The following is a 15212-nucleotide window of genomic DNA, read 5'->3' on the forward strand; positions in this document are numbered from 1 at the left end:
AGGCCTGAGACAGACTGACTGCTCTCTCCCTGAGCAGGCTTTTATATGGCTGAGCTGGGCCCTGATTGGCTGGCCCCAATCTGTTCTCTGATTGGCTCGCAACAAGCCCTTCTCTCATTGGCTGCCGGAATACGCAGGCGCCCGGGCCTGCCGCAGCCCACACTCTCCGGGCGTGGGGCAGCCACCCCACCACACTTGGTTATTACAATAATCCTACAAAAAGTCCCAAATAAATAAAAGATACTTCTAGCTCTCAGAGTTACTTTGAAGTGTGCCCTTTACATTCAGTGCCCAGTCCCCTCATTTTCTCTCAGTCTTTAAATCCTCCTCATGGCAGGAGCCCCAGTTCTCCTCCTGGATCTGAGTAGTTCAAACAATTATTATCACCTATCTTGCTTCCTGGAGCTGGGTGGCAATTTCTTTCTGTGTATCTTCTCCATATGGCCATAGGCCCAGCTCTCCTCCTGGTGGCAGGTAATTCAAACAATTATTATCCACCTCCTTATCAGGAGTTGCCAGCTCTCTTCCTGGTGCTGGGTTGCAATTTATTTCCCTCCACTGGCTCCACTTACTCCTTAGGCTCAGAGGATTTGGCTGCCTTCTCCTACTGGTGTCTGCTCCTTACTAAGTCAGGGACTGCACACTGCATGAGCTTTCTTATGCCCAGTGTCTGCAGGCATCTGCCTGCTATGTAGGAGGAGACCAGCATGCTGGCCCCTCCCTTCTCCCAACTCATTCCTTATTGCAGTGTTTCCCAATCAGTGTGCAGCAGATTTTTTGAGAAGCTACACTTGAGAACAAAGAAACCTTCCCTTGCATTTTAATGAGTGTTGGAGCCAAATCGCTTTCTGTACTTTTGTTCTCCGGGACGAGGCCCCTCTCAAATATTATGCATGTTTCACATTCCATTCCTCAAAGTGAGGTTAAGATAGCAAATTTTAATTCTGCGGAGTAAAGGCAGGGGAGGATGAAGTAAGGGGGGAAAGCTGCCTTCTGATTGGTCATCTGCCTCACTGCCCTGCCTCCTCCAGGGGCAGAACAGCCAACCAGAGCTCAATCTCCCTCTCCTTCCCCACTCCCGTCCTGTGAGCAACAGGTTGGCTCTGCTCCTTCCCTCCTATGCTAAAATGTAAGTCCCTGGAGCCACCCCCAAGCCTGGAAGGGGAGTGGGGACCTCACTTCAGCCCCACAGGGTAGGGAAGGGCGAAGAACCCCGGAGAAGCAGAGTTGAGGGGTGGGAAGCTGGGTGGGCCAAACTGGTGGGGGGCAGAACTGGTGTGAGGTGGGGGCTGGATAGGGATGGGGGCAGAACTGGTGGGGCCTGTGTGGCGCAGAATTGAGTGAGGTGGGGGCTGGACTGGTGGAGGGTGAGGACAGAACTGATGAGGGATGGGGCACAAGATTGATTTGGAGGTTGGGGGGCAGAATTCATTTCTGGGCAGGGATGGAAAGATGTGGGGGTGAAAACTCCTGCAAGAGGGGCCAAAATCCTCATGGCAAATACATTGCGGAGCATGGGCATCATTAACACACACACTCTCTCTCTCTCTGGGGATGGGCAGGGGCAGTTCAGCAAGCGTTAGAATGAAAAAAACAATATAATCTCTTTGTAAATAACCTCATGTTTTGGAGGACAATTCCCTGACTTGTTGGGGTCTGACACATTTATTTTTTGATCTCTTGAGCTTGGCAATACTCTGAGTGGGACTTAATTAATTATATTGCATTTAAAAACAGTGGAGAAAATTACACACACTTGGGAAGACTATTTTGGGAATGAGAAGAAATGATTAATTATTAAGTGCTTGTCATCCAAAAATATTATTCTCAAGTGCATGTCACTTTCTTCACTGAGCATGCTTTTGTCCAGAGTTCTTATATTTAGCTTTAATGTTTGTTAGTTTCCACCACTGAAAATGTTAATTCTGGCACAAAAGACAGATCGCAATCTAATGTCAGCCGCCACGGTTCTTTTGATTTTGACCTTACTAGCCCTGTTCTGGATTGGCTCATGAATATTCATGAGGTCATCTGGAGACAATTTGGTGGTGTGCCTCAAAATAAGTTAAAATATCCAGTTGTGCTATGGTAGAGGAAAGGTTGGGAACACTGCCTTTCTAGCCGGGTGAGAGAGGAGCCTTGCCCCACCCTCTCTGCAAGACTCCAGGTCCCAGACCACTAGGGTATGTCTACACAGCAAAGAATAACACATAGCTGTCTAGGGTTGCCAGGTGTCCAGTTTCCAACTGGAACGCCTGGTTGAAAAGGGACCCTGGCGGCCGTTAAAAGTCTGGATGGCTGCCCGCAGCGGGGCAGGCAAGGTGCCTATCCAGCTCCGCATGGCTCCCAAAAAGCTGCCAACATCTCCCTCTGGCTCCTAAGCTTAAGGAATGGCCATGGGGGCTCTGCACACTGCTCCTCCCACCAGTGCCAGCTCTGCAGCTCCCATTGGCCAAGAACCATGGCCAATGGGAGCTATGGGGGTGGCGCCTGCAGGCAGGGGCAGTGTGCAGAGCTGCCTGGCTGCACCTCTGCCTAGGAGACAGAGGGAGATGATGGCAGCTTCTGGGAGCCGCCTGAGATAAGCGCCACCTGGAGCCTGCATCCCAAACCCCTTCCCATGCTCCAACCCCCTGCCCCAGCCTGGAGCCTCCTCCTGCACCCAAACCCCTCATCCCTGGCCCCACCACAGAGCCTGCACCCCCAGCCCAGAACCCGTACCCCCTCCCATACCCCAACTCCCTGCCCCAGTTTGGAACCCCTTCCCACACTCTGAAACCCTTGCCCCCAGACCACAGCCCCCTCCTACACCCCAAACCCCTAATCTCTGGCCCCACCCCAGAACCTACACCCCAAGCCCAGAGCCTGCACCCCCAGTGCGTGGAAATTATAACTTGGGGCAGAAAGCTGTTGCATATCTCTCTCCACATTGAGGGAGGGGGCAAATTTTATGAACTTACACTGTACAGTTCCCTGGGTTTACACTCCAGACGGGGGTGTGCACTTGAGTATTGGGCAGTTCCTTAGCTGAGTCTACCCATGCCGAGGTGATCTAAGCATCTGCATGTATACCTGCAACTGGGTGTCTCCCTATCTGTATGTGTGCTGGTTAAGTGCAGTCTGAAGTCTGAGGGAGGGCTTGGCTGGTTTGCCTTAATTTAAAGGGAGCTTGGGCTGGTGGGTCAGGTAGGCTCAGAGGTACCCCAGTTCCAAGTGGCACCCCAGGGGGAACCTGTCACAGTTCCATTGGACCTGCAGTTACTGAATCACTAATTAGTGCCCCAAAATGATTATTTAGACCAGTGGTTCTCAACCAGGAGTACATGTACCCCTGGGGGTATGCAGAGGTCTTCCATGGGTTACATCAGCTCATCTAGATATTTGCCTAGTTTTACAACAGACTACGTAAAAAAGCACTAGCGAAGTCAGTGCAAACTAAAATTTCATACAATTACTTGTTTATATTACTCTATATACTATACACTAAAATGTAAGTACGATATTTAAAAATGAGAAAGCAATTTTTCAGTAATAGTGTGATGTGACACTTTAGTATTTTTATGTCTGATTTTGTAAGCAAGTAGTTTTTAAGGGAGGTAAAACTTGGGGTATGCAAGACTAATCAGATTCCTGAAAGGGGTACAGTAGTCTGGAAAGGGTGAGAGTCACTGATTTAGACAATCAGCTAGCATTAAGTGAAAATGATTGCAAATGCCAGGCACAAAAAAAGAAGTCAATTGAACCCATTTTGAAACTGTCCCATAATGTCTTCATTGCTGAAAGACCACCATGATACTCCCAATAGCTGTCAGATCATCATAGAATCATAGAATATCAGAGTTGGAAGGGACCTCAGGAGGTCATCTAGTCCAACCCCCTGCTCAAAGCAGGACCAATCCCCAACTAAATCATCCCAGCCAGGGCTTTGTCAAGCCTGACCTTAAAAATCTCTAAGAAAGGAGATTCCACCACCTCCCTAGGTAACCCATTCCAGTGCTTCACCACCTGCCTAGTGAAAAAGTTATATCCAACCTAAACCTCCCCCACTGCAACTTGAGACTATTACTCCTTGTTCTGTCATTTGCTACCACTGAGAACAGTCTAGATCCATTCTCTTTGGAACCCCCTTTCAGGTAGTTGAAAGCAGCTATCAAATCCCCCCTCATTCTTCTCTTCTGCAGACTAAACAATCCCAGTTCCCTCAGCCTCTCCTCATAAATCATGTGCTCCAACCCCCTAATCATTTTTGTTGCCCTCCACTGGACTCTTTCCAATTTTTCAACATCCTTCTTGTAGTGTGGCCCAAAACTGGACACAGTACTCCAGATGAGGCCTCAGCAATGTCGAATAGAGGGGAATGATCACATCCTTCGATCTGCTGGCAATGCCCCTACTTATAAAGCCCAAAATGCCGTTAGCCTTCTTGGCAACAAGGGCACACTGTCGACTCATATTCAGCTTCTCGTCCACTGTAACCCACAGGTCCTTTTCTGCAGAACTCCTGCCTAGCCATTCGGTCCCTAGTCTGTAGCAGTGCATGGGATTCTTCCGTCCTAAGTGCAGGACTCTGCATTTGTCCTTGTTGAACCTCATCAGATTTCTTTTGGCCCAATCCTCTAATTTGTCTAGGCCCCTCTGTATCCTATCCCTACCCTCCAGCGTATCTACCATGCCTCCCAGTTTAGTGTCATCTGCAAACTTAGATCAACCTCTAATAGTGAAAAAAGGTCACTCCTAAAACATCAAAATGATGTGCTGCGAAAGTTACTGTAGTAGAATAGGAGTACTTGTGGCTCCTAAGAGACTAACAAATTTATTTGAGCATAAGCTTTTGTGGGCTACAGCCCACCTCATCAGATGCATAGAATGGAACATATAGTAAGAAATATATATACATACAGAGAACATGAAAAGGTGGAAGTAGCCATAACCATCTGATGAAGTGGGCTGTAGCCCACAAAAGCTTATGCTCAAATAAATTTGTTAGTCTCTACGGTGCCACAAGTACTCCTGTTCTTTTTGCGGATACAGACTAACACGGCTGCTACTCTGAAACCTGTAGTAGAATGTTATCACATTATCTCCTTCCTGTTATGATCGTCCTGTTGCTTTTGTTGACAGGGCTGCTTGTGTGATTACTAACCTTTACATAGACAACCTTTACATAGACAAGATGTTTTACCCATTCTCTTAAAATATTGTTTCCATGTACTGCACATAGACAATTTGTTTCTTTCCTGAACTAAAAATGAAACAACTGCAGAAATCTGAAATGATTTTATGTTGGAACTTTTCCAAACATTACAAACATACAGCTGTGCATCTGCAATGAAGGTTTGAACTGATATGAACTGTAAGAAAAACAGTAAAGATATGTAAAATCTATAAGCATTTATTTAGGAATCATTGAAATGGGGCATATTTAAGGTGATCCCATGTCTGTACAGGTTGGACTTAACAATTCAGCATGAAATTGTGGTTTGCATTCCTTGTCCTCTGGTTCAAGTGATAGGTGGGGTTTATTAGGAAAATGAGTTACTAAAGTTATTCAAAGAGCTGGGCATCAGGCAGTTGTTCATCTGGGTTATGCTTAGGATTGATCTTGTTCCTAAGTGTGATGGGGTGTCCACAGCACACAGGACTGGAAGGGGTTAAGGTGGCCAGGTAGGCCAATTAACTCCCCGGGCTGCACCTGGAGGAGGAACCAGGCTGCAGGGGTTGATTAAATGAAGTTCAGCTAGCCAGGAATAGGAGGGGCCTGCAAAATCCCAGGAACAGAGAACAGAAGGGGGCTGCAGTCACTCCATGGGAGAAGGGAGATACCTTAGGGGCTACAGCAGTGGTTCTCAAACTTATTTGATCATACCCCCCTTCTTTGTATCTGTGCTCTCCGGCTGCCCAGCTCTGAAGGCAGAACAGAGAGTGGCAGCTGCTGGCCAGGTACCCAGCTCTGAAGGCCATGTAGCCGCCAGCAGCAGTGCAGAAGTAAGGGTGGCATAGTATGGTATTGCCACCCTTACTTCTGTGCTGCTGCTGGCAATGCTGCTGGTTTCAGAGCTGGGCACCCAGCCAGCAGCTGCTGCTCTCTAGCAGCCCCCAGTTCTGAATGTGCACAGTTTTTTTCCCCTAAAGCTTCTCATGCTCCCCAGTTTGAGAACCTCTGAGAGGGTAGTCCATGGTTACTACCTGAGAGTTGGGAGGCTGGTGAACCCAGAGAGGGGGAAGCCAGGAAGGTATAAAAAGGCTCAGGGGAAAAGCAGCAAGATTGGACAGTGCAGGCTTTAGCTGCTCACTGGAGGGCCCCTGATCTGGAACCCGGAGGGCAGACCCAGGTTCCTCAATGAGCCACTGGGGCTGTGGCATAGGCCAAGCAGAGGACAGCAGACTGGATGGGACAGTTTGTCCTTGAAAGACTTTGTTTCCCCACTCCTGAAAGGGGAACATGTATGGTGACCTGGCCGGAGGGCTGAGTCGCAAAGAGGAGCCTGCAGTTCCTGGAGTGAGAGGGGCTGCAGGGCAAGACAGGATGGGAGAGGACACGGCCAGAGAAGGGTGCAACGCCTAACAGAGATAATCCTCAGGTTGGCCAGGAGAAGGTGCCACCAGCAGTGAGTGGACCCCATCACACTAAGGCAGAGGTCCCCAAACTGTAGGGTGCACCCTCTAGGGGGGCACAGAGGAACATTCGGTGGGGGAACATGGCTGGGGCCTGGTCCAGCCCTGATGGGGGGCAGGGAGGGAGCACCACCCAGGTCCGCCCAGAGCCCCAGCTGCCAGCCCCACACCCCAGCTGCTGTCCTCAGACGCTGGCCAGGCCCCCGACTGCTGATCCTGTGCCTGGGGCTCTGCTCCCAGCTCCTGGCTCCAGCCCAGCTGTGGCCCCACTCTTGGTCCTCTTACCCTGCCTGCATTTCCCACCAAACCGTGGCCCAGCTCCCAGCCCTGGCTCTGGGATTTGGGTGGGCATGGACAAGTTTGGGGAAGGGACCACTGCACTAAGGTTAAGAAGCCTAAATTGAAACTCAAGATGTGTGCAAAGGAACTGTGTAAACCGAGATTCCTTAGTCTTTTACCACTTTTCTTGCCTCTACAAAAAAATAAAACAACCCCCCAGGAAACTTAAATCACATTAGTAGTGCTTATAAAAGCTTATATATGTTTGTTTTTTACCTTTAATTTTGCCTCACAGCAGTTTCTACTTATTACTTGGTGTTATTTCAGCACGTATTGTATGCTTGGGTCCATCCAATGCCTAAACAGAGATAGCCCTGCCCCAAACTGCATAGGCCCCAGTCCTGCAATGTTGTGCATAGGTTGAGCCCTGGGCTGCATGGAGCCTGTTGAAGTCAATGGAGCTCCATTCCAGCACAGGGGCCAGCCCACATGCAATGCATTGTAGGACTGGGGCCTTACAAGCGAACAGAAGCTTGAAATACAGGCCATTTGCTATATGCAAAATGGAGCAAGCTGCCACCCAGCTCTTACTTATGTTTGTTATTCACAATAACAATACTTTGAACTGATCCAACCCAGCTCCTTGCAGCAGAGGCTCAAGGCCAGCTCCCTGTCACTGCCCCCACGGGAAAGGTGGCTGGGGAGACAGAGAGAGGGTGAGGCACATGCTCAAGGTCACACAGGAGCACTTGCAATGGAGCCAGAAGCTGGGTCTCCCAATTCTCAGGCCTGCTCTCTGTCCCCGCTCCCCTTGGCTGGGATAAGGTAGAGACAGAACCCTCAGCCCAGCACTGTGACCAATTACGGCTACAGAGTCACATGATACTTAACCCCACCTACCAGCGCCTGCTTTCTACTTATAGAACACTTCCAACTCGCGCATGCGCGCAGCTCCAGCGCCGCAGCCCTTCCTTTAGAATCGGCTGGGTTTTACGACGCTGGGGAATCTCGTGAGAGTAGGAGGGAAAGTGCCGCGAGACGAGCTGCCGGGCAGCGCGGCGGTGACAGAAACAAAGTGAGGCGGTTCAGGCGCGCCGCCGCCGCCGCCTCTTCCCCCCTCCCCCCAAGTGCGCGTGTGTGTTCGCTCGCTCGCTCGCTCGCTCTCGGGCAATGGCCGCTCAGCCCGCGCGCTGGAGCCCCCTGGAGCAGGAGCAGGACCGCGACGTCCGGGCGCTGATTCGGCGCCTGACCGGCCTCCGCGAGGCGCAGGGCGGCGAGGTGCCCGGCGGCCGCTTCCAGACGGCGCTGATCTTCGCCTGGTCCAACTTCAGGTCAGGGGCCGCGCGCTCCGGGTCTCGCTGCCCCCGGGGCGGCTTCCCTCAGTGCGCTGTGCGTGCGGCCTGCCCTGTCTGCGGGCCCCTGGCCGGCCCCGGGTCACTCAGGCTGCGGCCGCCCGGGGAGGTGGGGGCGGTTCCAACGCGCCTACGCTCCCGCCTTCACACACTGGCACGTGTCAGGCCTGTCTGAGCTGCAGCCCCACACACACACACACACACACCCTGTCTGTCACACACACCCTGGCCAGGCCTGTCTGAGCTGCAGCCTTACACGCACACACTGTCACACACTTACCTGGCCAGATGTTCGTGTGACACTGGCTCTCCTGACAGCCCAATAAGTAACCGCTGTCTGCTGCAACATGGCACATGCCAGTGAAAACATCAGCATTTTCTCCATTAAAAAGATCCGGGCTCAGCATTACCATTAGGGACTTAGTTACAGGTGCTTATCAGAGGAACAATGGCTGCTGTCCAGGCAGCTATAAATCTCTTGCTGTCCGCTGTGTTACAGTATTAGTCTGTTGGCATAAAATAAGCTGCTTTTTAGTAATTTTGGATAGAATACTCAACATGATGTTCAAGGCATCACGTTAGGGAAGAGAGGGAATAACAGCTATTGAAATGAGCAAATATTTCAAATTGAGCAATGTCACACACAAAAAAAGTCAAGATCTGCCTCAATAAGTGTACATTTCTCTCCAAAAGACAGATATGCTTTTGACCTTAATGCATGTGAAATGAGTTCAACATAATCTTTATTAATCTGTAATCTTAAAAAATTATAAGGTCATAGTCAACTCTTCCATCTGAAGTGTTTTACAAATTGTTACAAATGGCATGTAATCTCTTCAAATTATTGTAATCTTAACAGGGATTCCCCCCACACCACCCCAATTGACAGCACTTTTATGTAGTCAGTTTCACTCTTTTCCCCCCTATTGTCAACTAGTCCTTGCTTCTGCAAAGATGTGTGCATGTGCTTAATTTAATGCACTGAGTAGCTCCATTTGAAGTCACTGGGAGTACATACAGTGCATAAAGTTAAGCACATGCCTAAATCCTTGTAGAATTTGGAGCATGTCATTTTCTCCCTTGTTGAAAAGATCCTCTAAACATCAATGGGGAGTAGACTTCTAAAAAAATAAAGTCTCAGAGTTGCTAGGAACATTACTATGAGTCTACTTTCTGTCTAATGAAGTAGATATGTGTTTTAAGGATAAAAAACATAGTAATCATACATAGCTATGGATTGAAACTTAAAATTCATTCAGCTTTTTTGGGACTGTACGGAAGTTAACTCGGGTGGCCAGCCTGTGGCTCCGGAGCCACATGCGGCTCTTCAGAAGTTAATATGCGGCTCCTTGTATAGGCACCGACTCCGGGGCTGGAGCTACAGGCGCCAACTTTCCAATGTGCTGGGGGGTGCTCACTGCTCAACCCCTGGCTCTGCCACAGGCCCTGCCCTCACTCCACCCCTTCCCGCCCCCTCCTCTGAGCCTGCTGTGCCCTTGCTCTTCTCCCCCCAAAGCCTCTTGCATGCCACAGAATAGCTGATCGTGAGGTGTGGGGAGGGAGGGAGAGGTGCTGATGGGTGGGTGGGAGGCGATGGGAGTGGGGGCAGGGGGAGCTGATGAGGGGCTGCTGACTTATTACCGTGGCTCTTTGGCAATGTATCAAGATAATCTATCCTTATCAAGCTCAGGTTGGCTACCCCTGAGTTAACGTTTTATCTTACATATGCACTTCTTACAATATGTTCATTACCAAACTGATAGGCAGTTATTGTGATAATGTCTTTGGTGGTAATGATTTGAGAAACAATTTAATGGGCTTATTTAAAAGTTAACAGTTGCCATTATTTATATGACATCAAAATAGATGATACCTGCCAGAATGTTTGTCATGTAGCAACTGCTGTGTAGTGTAGATGTTTACAAGTGAGGCTTCTTACTGTTTGTGTAAATCTAATATTTTTAAGTAAGCATTAGCAGTGCATTGCAGATCCAGATTGCAAGCACAGTACTTGTTTATCTGCTCAAATAATAAGTCTCTTCAAATAGTTATCAAACATCTACTAGACTGAGGCAAAAATAAAACATAATGTGACAGAGGGATGCATCAACATGGTTTAGGTACAATGCCCCTGGTAAGAAGCCCAACCCATCATCACCAGCTGCTGGGAAGAGTGGTAGTATTCTTAATAGGATACTGTTCCTAGATTCTGTTTGTGGATCTCTGCTTTCTCTTGCTCGCTGCCCACCTCAGAGCCTCCTGTTTAGCATGTGTAATGTGAATAGTACGGATGGGTGCTACTCTACCTTTCCTCCAGCCTCTTGACTGTTGCTGGTGTTGCTGCAGGTAAACAAACTGTCCGAGCCTGCCAGTGGATTTCCCTGATAGGCCACGTGCCAAAGGTTGCCGATCCCTGCTATAGGTTTTTTTCCCAAACATTTCCTTGCACAATGCAAAAACTGTATTCTGTTTTAATTTCTCATCTAGATTTCATCGGTTTCTTGATGTAAGCAGTCACAAAGTAGAGAGGACAATAGAGGGGTAAGTTTGTCTTATTTTTACTCTGTTGATTCATTCTGTTCATTTGAAGCATTCATTGATAAGATTTATTTATTTTTAAATCAGAATTTATGAAAAGCTGATTGTTCATTCAGACCTCAGTAAAGCTGCAAGCTGGAAAAGACTAATAGAAAAGTTTCTGAACTCACCACTTCCAAGCACTGAAGAAACAAAGGTGTGTAAAATTTTCTTCTTTGTTCTAATTTCTTTGCATTTATCCTGATGCTGGTCACTTTGTAACAGATTTAGACCCGAAAGTACAAATGAGTTACATTACTAATAAGCTACATATTGCTATTCTGTGAGCTGATTTTTAAAATTATAACCTACCGACTCCCTATTATTAAAATATGTATTTATTGGGCATCCATCACCATAGTCTCTGGGTGCGCTTTTCATGGCTTAAATTATATCATTAACGTTGCAGATAAGAGGCATAGAGCTCCACATTCTGTGTTGCATGAACATTTTTGATAGGACAGGGAATCTAGCCGTTCATCTTAAGAAAACAGGATTTCATAGTTTTCAGTTGGAAAACTGTGTTGAGTTCCAGATCAGTTTAGGGCTTCTGCTGGATTAAAACTCTGTGCTCTCACTTGGACCATGTCACTTTGGTTCCAGTGTGGTTGTTCTGAACCTGTTCTAGTTGATCTTTGAAGACTGAAAGCTGCTGCTGTTGTGAAATGCAGGCCCTTGAGCTGGGTAGAGGCTGTGATGTTGTGCAGTCTATATGGTTTTATAAAAACTTGATAATAAGTCAATATAATGTAACTGGGATAGTTTTAGAGAAAATACGGTAATAAGTGAATGTAAGTAACTGGGATATGCCTCATGCAAAAGGTCTCTTGTAAGGTATCATTACAAAGCTTATAATCTACTGAGTATGATCATCTGATTTGTATAAATGTACCACTCTTGTATCTAAAACTAGAAATATAAAATGTAACTCTGAGGGCCTATTGTAATTGTGTAAAGTGTGGACCATTAATGATGGTTTGGAATCTTGATGACTCCTATTGTCTGCAGATGGCTGTAGTTACCTGTGAGTCTTCCTGTATATGTGTGTGCTGGCAAGTGAGTAATGAAGTCTTGCAGGGACATGTGATCATGTCACCTGAACTGGAATCCATCTTTAACCTGGTGCTTTTCCAGTGAGGGGGGGTGGAAAACCAGAGAGACAAAGAGTTCCCGCCTTATGCAAAAGATATATAAAGGGGGGAAGAGAACAGAGAGAGGGAGAAGCCATCATGAAGAATCCCCTAGCTACCACCTGAGCTGCAACAAGAGCTGCACCAGGGGAAAGAATTGTGCCCAGGCCTGGAAGGTGTCCAGTCTGAGAAAAACTTACTGAAACATCTCTGAGGGTGAGATTATCTGTATTTAGTTTGATTAGGCATAGATTTGCGCATTTTATTTTATTTTGCTTGGTGACTTACTTTGTTCTGTCTGTTACTACTTTGAACCACTTAAATCCTACTGTCTGTATTTAATACAATCACTTTCTATTTACTAATTTACTCAGAGTATGTATTAATACCTGGGGGAGCAAACAACTGTGCATATCTCTCTATCAGTGTTATAGAGGGCGAACAATTTATGAGTTTGCCCTGCATAAACTTTATGCAGGGTAAAACGGATTTATCTGGGTTTAGACCCCATTGGGAGTTGGGCATCTGAGTGCTAAAGACAAGCACGCTACTGCGAGCTGTTTTCAGGTAAACTTGCAGCTTTGGGACAAGTGATTCAGACCCTGGGTCTGTGTCTGGAGCCAGACGGGAGTGTCTGGCTCAGCAAGACAGGGTGCTGGAGTCCTGAGCTGGCAGGGAAAACAGAAGCAGGAGTAGTCTTTGCACATCTGGTGGCAGCTCCCAAGGGGGTTTCTGTGATCCAACCCGTCACAGAAAAATGTGCTCTCACTTGGACCATGTCACTTTGGTTCCAGTGTGGTTGTTCTGAACCTGTTCTAGTTGATCTTTGAAGACTGAAAGCTGCTGCTGTTGTGAAATGCAGGCCCTTGAGCTGGGTAGAGGCACTCTATGATGTCATACTATTTAGTAGGGCTGAGTGTTCTATTTCCTAATGCCCATGCTTAGAACCTTAACTTCATTTCTAATTTAACTGAACTGTGACCTTTCTTTGGACTGGTTTAGATTTCTTAATGTGGGAAACAGGAACTATACAGTAGCAATGCAAATGCACCCTGAATTGCTATACTTCCCCTCCCCGCCCCCCCGGAGATTTTCAACCTATATGTACTTTTAGCTATGTTGTTTTTTGTGAATAAAGCGTGAGCCAGTCTACATGCTCAGAAATGTCAGGTTGTATTTAGCACTCAGCAGTGTTGTATAAGGTAATTGTGGTGACCTTTAGCAGTTGCTCCTGTTGATGAGTGAACTTGGGTGTCTTGCTGCCTGGCTCTGTGGAACTTGTCCATCTCAAAGATGATTCTGTAAATAAAGTACTTTGGCAGATCCTTGTAAGGAGAATGGTGTTAGTCTTAAAAAGGACTATGATATTGTAGTATAGCCTGATGAGTATCAGGCTGCTTTTCTACTAATTTGATTATAATATTTTTTCCCTCCTATTCTTTGCCTGCGGCACACAATAGTTTAGTCTCCTGAGGATTGTAGTATTTCGGTCTAATTGTAGTTGTTGGGTTTATTGTGCAGATAACTGGGTGGTACTGGTGGCCTGTGATGCATAGGAGGTCAAACTAAATGGTCCAGTGGTATCTTCTGGCCATAAACTTTATGACTTTAATAGGAGTGCATGGTTTCCTTCTAGCCCTGAAACAGCTTTTAAACACTATTTTTTAAATTAAAAAGGTCAAAATATCATAGAATATCAGGGTTGGAAGGGACCTCAGGAGGTCATCTAGTCCAGGGGTCTCAAACTCAAATGACCATGAGGGCCACATGAGGACTAGTACATTGGCCCGAGGGCCGCATTACTGACACCTCCCTCCCCTGCTGCCATCGGCCCCGCCCCACTCCACCCCTTCCATGAGGCCCCGCCCCCATTCCAACCCCTTCCCCGAAATCCCCACTGCAGTTCTGCCCCCTTCCTGTTCCCAGGGGGTGCAGGAGAAGTTCCGGGGGGAGGACTCCAGCCCAACGCGCACCAGGGGCAGGGCAGGCTGGGGAACTGCGGCCAATGGGAGCTGCTGGGGGCACTGCCTGAAGCAACAGCAACACACAGACCCCTGTGCCCCTCTTCCCCACGTTCCGGCCACTTCCCGGAGCGGCGCGGGGGCAGGCAGGCAGGGGCTGGAGCTGCTCTAGGTAAACGGTGGGGGGGGGGAGAACAACAAGGAGCTTGCGGGCCACAGAAAACAACCCCGCGGGCCGCACGTTTGAGACCCCTGATCTAGTCCAACCTCCTGCTCAAAGCAGGACCAATCCCCAGACAGATTTTTTTTACCCCAGTTCCCTAAATGGCCCCCTCAAGGATTGATCTCACAACCCTGGGTTTAGCAGGCCAATGCTCAAACCACTGAGCTATCCCTCCCGCCATGTAGATGTCAGAATCATTAAATGGTTCCATTCACGAAGGGTGAGTGGCCTGTTAATAGTCTTGCATAACTGTGTAACCGTTGTCTGTATAGAATAAATGAGTTTGTGGAAGTCATTTAGAGTAAATGGATGAGGAGTCCTTAAACCTTCATGTAGACTTTTAGTTGAGGTGCTTTAATTTGTCATGGTTAGCATAATTTAAACAAGAATTTTAGGTGACTAGATTTTCAGTTTGTATTGGAAAAAAAATAAGTAAATTAGGATATCCATTACTTGAGATGAACTGTGAGGGCTAATACTACACACTCTGGCATACAACATTCTACGCTGTTCATTTCCTAAAGTCTTTTAAACCATTTTATTCTATTTATTGATTTTTTTTTTCTTTTGTGTATTTTTAAAGACAGATGCTCATTACGCCATACTATCTCTCCTACTGTGCTTGTCCGATTCTCCTTCCAACACCAACTATGTGGAAAAGCCAAGAGATAAAGAAGTGGGTAGGTTACAAGATCTTTATATTTGAAATGAAAAACACACAGACAAGTGACAATCTGATGGGACTTTTTTTTCCCCTTTGCAGTCTTATAACATCATGACTTAATTCATTTCAAGATCCTCACTGGTTATCTTTTGTGGGTTTTTAATCTTGTATCTAATTAACCTATACATCTAAGACACACTGGAAACTAGAAGGTTTGTGGGTGGGGGAAAAGATTAATGTTATGACTTTCTCATCCGGGTTGCTCGTTCAAATCCACCCCCGTTGGTTGCTATCTGAGGGCCATTTGGTGTGTTGTGTTTAAAAGCCTGTGATCTCTGTTCTGTTCCTGTAAGTGGGAACAAGTGTTAAATGACTGTCACAGTTAATACCCTCTCAGCAGAGGGGCCAGTG

The 15212-nt window shown here is 47.3% G+C and overlaps 1 protein-coding gene across 1 annotated transcript in view; it reads left to right on the forward strand.

Moving 5' to 3' along the window:
- The first annotated feature begins 8027 nt into the window (after positions 1-8027).
- TUBGCP5 (tubulin gamma complex associated protein 5) overlaps positions 8028-15212 on the forward strand; it is a 48488-nt gene continuing 41303 nt past the window's right edge. The window contains exons 1-4 of the mRNA XM_054008973.1: positions 8028-8225; positions 10734-10787; positions 10872-10980; positions 14721-14817. Coding sequence (XP_053864948.1) covers positions 8065-8225; positions 10734-10787; positions 10872-10980; positions 14721-14817 — 421 coding nt within the window. The 5' untranslated portion in view covers positions 8028-8064. The remainder of the gene's footprint in view (positions 8226-10733; positions 10788-10871; positions 10981-14720; positions 14818-15212) is intronic.

Source organism: Malaclemys terrapin, chromosome 1, assembly GCF_027887155.1.
Source record: "Malaclemys terrapin pileata isolate rMalTer1 chromosome 1, rMalTer1.hap1, whole genome shotgun sequence".
NCBI lineage: Eukaryota > Metazoa > Chordata > Testudines > Emydidae > Malaclemys > Malaclemys terrapin.